At 33.6% G+C, this 6011-nt stretch overlaps 1 protein-coding gene across 8 annotated transcripts in view; it reads right to left on the bottom strand.

Annotated features, from left to right (window-relative positions):
• Positions 1-339: 339 nt before the first annotated feature.
• GK (glycerol kinase) overlaps positions 340-6011 on the bottom strand; it is a 77243-nt gene continuing 71571 nt past the window's right edge. For 4 of the 8 annotated variants that reach the window (XM_072744267.1, XM_072744269.1, XM_072744265.1 and 1 more), the window contains 2 exons: positions 4302-4388; positions 340-2404 (listed from right to left, as the gene is read on the bottom strand). In XM_072744267.1, coding sequence (XP_072600368.1) covers positions 2394-2404; positions 4302-4388 — 98 coding nt within the window. In that variant the 3' untranslated portion in view covers positions 340-2393. The remainder of the gene's footprint in view (positions 2405-4301; positions 4389-6011) is intronic. The other 4 variants (XM_072744271.1, XM_072744272.1, XM_072744270.1 and 1 more) reach the window with 2 other exon arrangements.

The following is a 6011-nucleotide window of genomic DNA, read 5'->3' as shown; positions in this document are numbered from 1 at the left end:
ATGGGCTATCAAGTTGAGAGAACAATAGCACACTTGACTCCACCAGCTCAGACCCAGATAGAACAGAAAGAAACCAGTAGAAAGGCATGGCTAGCCATGAGAGGCTCTAATTGATAAGGACTTCTGACATCAGCAAGTATTTTCTGGATGCTGAGATAGAACAGTACAGTCTTTTCCAATAGAATGATTAAGGTGCTCATCATTCCAGAAACAACTACTTAGGCTTTTGGTTAATTCTTCAGAGTATGCCTGATTGAGTACTAACAGTTGAGTTTTAGGTTTCCTGAAACATCCTTCTGGATTTAACTTTGATCTAAGTCTATAAATGAGAAATGCAAGTAAGAATGAGGGGTCAATTTATTTTAAGTCAACTTATCATTAAATACCAATGTGCACAGTTTCAAACATTTATAAATATTGCCGTTTATAGAAAATTAATGTAATCTTAAAATTACCTGAACATTTAACATTTACAATTAACCTACTTTTGTAGAAACAATTATGTTTAAAAGTACCCTCATCACAAAGTAATAATTTCACAATACCTTTCTATAATATTTTTGTCATTCAAATGGCAGCTGCATCAATAAAACCCAAGTAGATTCAATAATTTAGAAACAGTACAATCAGAACTGCAAATGCAAGCTACCATTAATTCCAAACAAAACAAAATCTTTTATACTAATATATAAATATTTTCCCATTTTTTCAGTACAGGTTGAAGAAAATATTAGAAGGCAGTATTTTATTTGTAGTAAACAGAAATTAATCTGACGATTTTAAAAAACTGACATTAAGATGCTAGATTAGGTAGGTTTTTATAACATGTAATACTAAATATTTTGAGAAATTCTTGGTTTCACTGGAAGCCATTTCTAACTGCAAACCTTTCTTCAGTTGTACTATTGACAGTAAGTGGAGATAATTCTCTGTGATCCCAAAGAGAACTAATAACATATTTGGAAAAAAAAAGATTCTTGGCTTTATTCCTAAGGTTTTCTTCTACTTAAGTGTTTAACCTTTTATTGATATCCCCTCAAAAGAATCCCAAATATGTCTAAAATTATGTCAAAGGAAGATAACTTTATATGGACTAGTGCTTGTTTGAAAACAGTATTTACCATAGGATTCCACAGCTTTTTTGGTCTTTTTCTTTTCTTTTCTTTTCTTTTTTTTTTTTTTAACATATATCCAGCTAAAACAATTAAATAAAAAGGTGTAAGATATAAGAAAATAGTTGAAGTCACAAAAAGTACATTTTCTTTTATTGACATAGAACATAAACTTTAAATGCTGGCTCTTTAAGAAAAAGTTTCTCCTTGTAAATATGCATAACTGTTGCCCAAAAATGGTATAACAGTGTTTTCCCCGAAATATTTATACACATAGTGGTCCACTTAAGGCCAGCCCCATTATATCCTACTGAATACAATGTGCTCTGAATTTATAAATGGGCTACCCTCTGTATATAAAATATATAGGCATGTATGTTATACATACAAAGTAAGAAATATAAAAAGGAGAGATGAAAAGAAAAAAGTGTTCTTCCCTGTAAGATCCAGACAGAAATTTAGTCTAATTAGTGAGATCATGTAAAACATACTCTTAATTTATAAATGGGCTGCCCTCAGTATATAAAATATATAGGCATGTATGTTACATATACAAAGTGAAAAATATAAAAAGAGATGAAAAAAGAAAGGAAAAAGTGTCCTTCCCTAGAAGACCCAGATGGCAATTCAATGAATTAGTGAGACCGTGTAAAATGTCTGAAGAAATTCAGTTTTGGCAAATACCTTTCTGAAAAATATCTAAGCTCTGAGAGAGTACTAAATTTCCATTTTAAGAATTTAGTAGAGGTTTCCACTTAAACATCCAGGGAAGATGTTGTGGTCTTCTTAATATGCAGAAAAGAGGACTTTTAAAAGGGTCTGTTAACAACAAAACAAAACAAAGCAAAACAAAACAAAACACCACTCATTTTTAGCTCGTTAGTAATCACCCCTTAGTCAAGTGTGTGTAGTGTAGAGAATAAAATCCTAGACCATCAGCATTTGAGTGTGTTTGATGAAAGATTCCAGTGATGGACCCGAATTCTTCCTAGATCTCAGAGGGAATGGGGCAGGACGCGAAGGTAAAGGAGGGGTCAGCCCCCAAGGTGGCTGGTCCAATCTTAACTCTTGATGTTAAAAAACACACCAAATGTTTCTATAGCATTCTTTCTGCTGCATTTTCTTTATTTCAAGCCACAGGTCTACTTGGAGGGTCATGCAGCAAGTGGCTTATAAATAAAATCGGAGTCTATGAATAGTGTCATCACATTAAAAGACAATTGTTGGATTCTCCCATTAGGCAAAGAGCTTGCATCTTTGGAATCCATGAGTTGGTATCATTTATGGGATACCTAAAATGGGGAACGAAAATCATATATGTCAATAACAACATAAACACAGTTTAGGAGTTAAGGCAATGAAGACTATTCAATCATTTATTGAGCTACAAATTCCACATGATTTCTAAATACTGCTTCACAGTTAAAATGCAGCAAATATAACTAGGCTGATTCCAAAATTAGCAAATATTAACACTACTGCTAACTGTTTACCAAGGCAAGCAATTCCCACTGTTATCCAATCTCAGCATATGTTACCAAGAGAGAGAACCTAAAGATGATAACCACATCCATTTGGAAGCCTAGGAATTTAGACAGGCAATGTATTCCTTAGCTTAGAGAGATAAGCTTTATGTCTCAGTTTCCTGAGAGTAGGCCTTTTTATCCCTCATGGTATCAAGGGGGAAACAGGAGGAAAAAAAAAAATCAGTGAAAACATTCAGTTGCAATATTCTTTCCCCTTTTCCAAACCATCATTATGCAGCCAGAAAAACTCAAGATAATGAAAAAAAATATAGAACTTTTCCTAAAATGGCACATAAGTTCCTTTATAAATTTAAATTACTTATTTTTGGATTATCACTGTATTTGGAAAATATTTTGGATACTCATTTTGGATCACAGCATTTGGGCTTTTCTACCAAACATTCCCTAGAAGCAGAAAGAAAACAGCCATCTAATAAACATCTGCAAATTCTGCATAGACTTATGTATACAGAAGCCTTTCCTGAGGTGGAAAGCACTAATACCAATAGAAAGTATTTTTTTTATGAAAGCGGATTTGAACTTATCCCAAATATGAAGGATACAGAAAATGGTAGTCTAGTTTTAAGTTCTTATGCAAGTAACTCCTATCTTATCATTAAAAGACAATCTAATGTTCTGCTGATGGAACTACTTTTCACTCCCTATTTATATGTAGCTCCAAACCAATGATGTCAAGCTAAGTTAAGGCTCATCAGATTTCTACAATCCCTCCGCATCAATAAAGTTCACATTTTACATGGTAAACCCAGGTCATCAACTAATTAATTAAGAGAAGTAATTTAACTCTTTCCTTAATCATGAAGATTAAAAAAAATTTCACTTTCTTGGTAACATATGGGACAGGTCATTGCCACAGAAGCTCTTAAGCTTCAGTATGAAGACACGTGGAGCTCTCATTAGGAAGAGCTCCCCAAAGTGATTATCACATTTATATTAACACAGGTTGTCAAAGTATTTCATAACACATTGAGCAATTTTACTTTTCTAAGAATATTCAGCAGTTAATGTGCAAAAAATAATTTGGTTTATTCTAAGAATATTCAGCAGTTAATGTGCAAAAAATAATTTGGTTTTAACTTCGACTCCAATTATTTTAGCAGTAATTTAAAAGACTTCATTTCACAAAATATATTCTTTTAACTAAAATAAAGGTAACTATACATATTTCCCAATTGTAGGGTTTTCCAGAGACTCTGCTAAACATACTCTGGTAGAAATTCTTAACAGAACTGAAATATTGAGTTGCATAGCAAATTTTCTTAAGTATGAAGAATTTATGTACATTTGAAAGCCAATTTAATGAATGTCAAAAATTGTACTTTAATGTTCATCTGTCACTCTGAAAGCCCTCATGGAAGCTTTCATAGCAGTACTTTCACTTTTGCTTCCTGCTGCAGCTCACAGCTGAATGTAACCCCTCAAAGAAATTGTCATCTACTAATAATAAAAGAATTAAGCATAGGCACAGTCCTCGATTCTGACTGCCCCGAAAGATTAAACAGTCTAACAAATTAGACCTTTCAGGGATCTTCCAGGTTCCTAAGCATAGGAAGAATGAAAAACAATGAACATTTTCTGTCAAGTTATACACAAATACATTAGTGCTAACTAATAAAATTGTCTAATTTAAAGAGTAACTGACCTGAGATGTACCTTGCTCCGATTAACATTACCATGCTACTCACTATAAAAAAGCCCAAGGGTAGACTACAGAAGATACTAGGGTCACCTGTGGTCATCCAAGTAGAAGGGAATTCCAGTCAAGCAAACCAAAAGAGAGACACATAATTACAATATTTGTGTTAAGAATCACATGACAGCAAAACATAATAAGTTATAAAAATAGTATATTCATCAAAGCTAGCAGAGTTATTACTTCAAATCAAAAATATAATCAATATTGAAGGCTTATGACAGTTAACAAACAATACGGATAGCATGCCACAAGTAGCCAAGAACATAATACATATAAACCCACATAAGCCTTCCATTGGCAAAGCCGAAGAGAGCTGATGGAGAACTTTTTGGGAGGCTGTTGATTTTAGCTCTTTTGATTCTTACCCCCAAAGATACTAAATGAGCAATCCAATTCCCCCAAGATTCAAATTAGAGATCCTTTAGCTATGGGAGAAGAGTAATATTGTTCTACTGAAAATGAACTTCAAGCCCTATTTTTGCTAAGATAGTGGTTTTGTTTTCTCTTTTAAATAGAATTTGCAGGGATCCCTGGGTGGCGCAGCAGTTTAGCGCCTGCCTTTGGCCCAGGGCGCGATCCTGGAGACCCGGGATCGAATCCCATGTCGGGCTCCCGGTGCATGGAGCCTGCTTCTCCCTCTGCCTGTGTCTCTGCCTCTCTCTCTCTCTCTCTCTCTCTCTCTCTGTGTGACTATCATAGATAAATAAAAAATTAAAAAATAAATCTTAAAAAAAATAAATAGAATTTGCAAAAAAAAAAGAATTTGCTATGTAAGGAAATGTGCCTCACAATTAATATTACTGTTATTTATTTATTTGTTGTTAAATATTTTATTTGTTTATTCATCAGAGAGAGAGAGAGAGAGGGCGGGGGGGTGGGGGCAGAGACACAGGCAGAGGGAGAAGCAGGCTCTGTGCAGGGAGCCCGATGTGGAACTCGATCCCAGTATTCCAGGATCATGCCCTGGGCCGAAGGCAGACATTCAACTACTGAGCCACCCAGGCATCCCTGATAGCTGTGTATTTTTAAACCAATTTGACCTGTTTTCAAAATGTTGTTTTGGTGTGTTTGGAGTACAAACCACCAACCCCCCCCCAATCACTTCTACAACATTTTAAACACATGTCAAAATGCAAATTAAAAATCATTTATAATATGTTCAAATATAGTTAGAAATAAGAAAATAAATATGACTGCTTCAAAAGTGCCAAACTGCTTTGGAAATTAAGCTAACATAAAATTTTCCTCATAAATTAAAGCAATTTAAAGAGCATAAAAGACCAGGTAGCGATTCTAGTATACTTTCAAGATTATTAAAATAGGATTCTATCTGTACTGCTACTATTATATAGCTTACTAATATACAATTATATGTTTATATTGCCTGAAGAAATACAATTAGGATGTCACTAATTGAATATTATTCTTAGAGTTTATTATATAGCTTAGAGACTCAATATTATAGAGTGTTTCATAAATCTACTAAAAAAGTCTTCAAACTCTTAAATGTACTGCAAAATGAAACAAAAACAAAATGTGAAAAATATAAAACTCTCAAAAACTCAAATTACTTTTATCATCAATGCTGATAGCAGAAACTTAAGACATCATGCAATTTCCTTTCATCAATTTTTTGTCTTAAACTCACTCTGACAG

Source organism: Vulpes vulpes, chromosome X (genome assembly GCF_048418805.1).
Source record: "Vulpes vulpes isolate BD-2025 chromosome X, VulVul3, whole genome shotgun sequence".
Lineage (NCBI taxonomy): Eukaryota > Metazoa > Chordata > Mammalia > Carnivora > Canidae > Vulpes > Vulpes vulpes.
The sequence above is the reverse complement of the archived record's forward strand: the minus strand, read 5'-3'. Positions and strand labels throughout refer to the sequence as shown.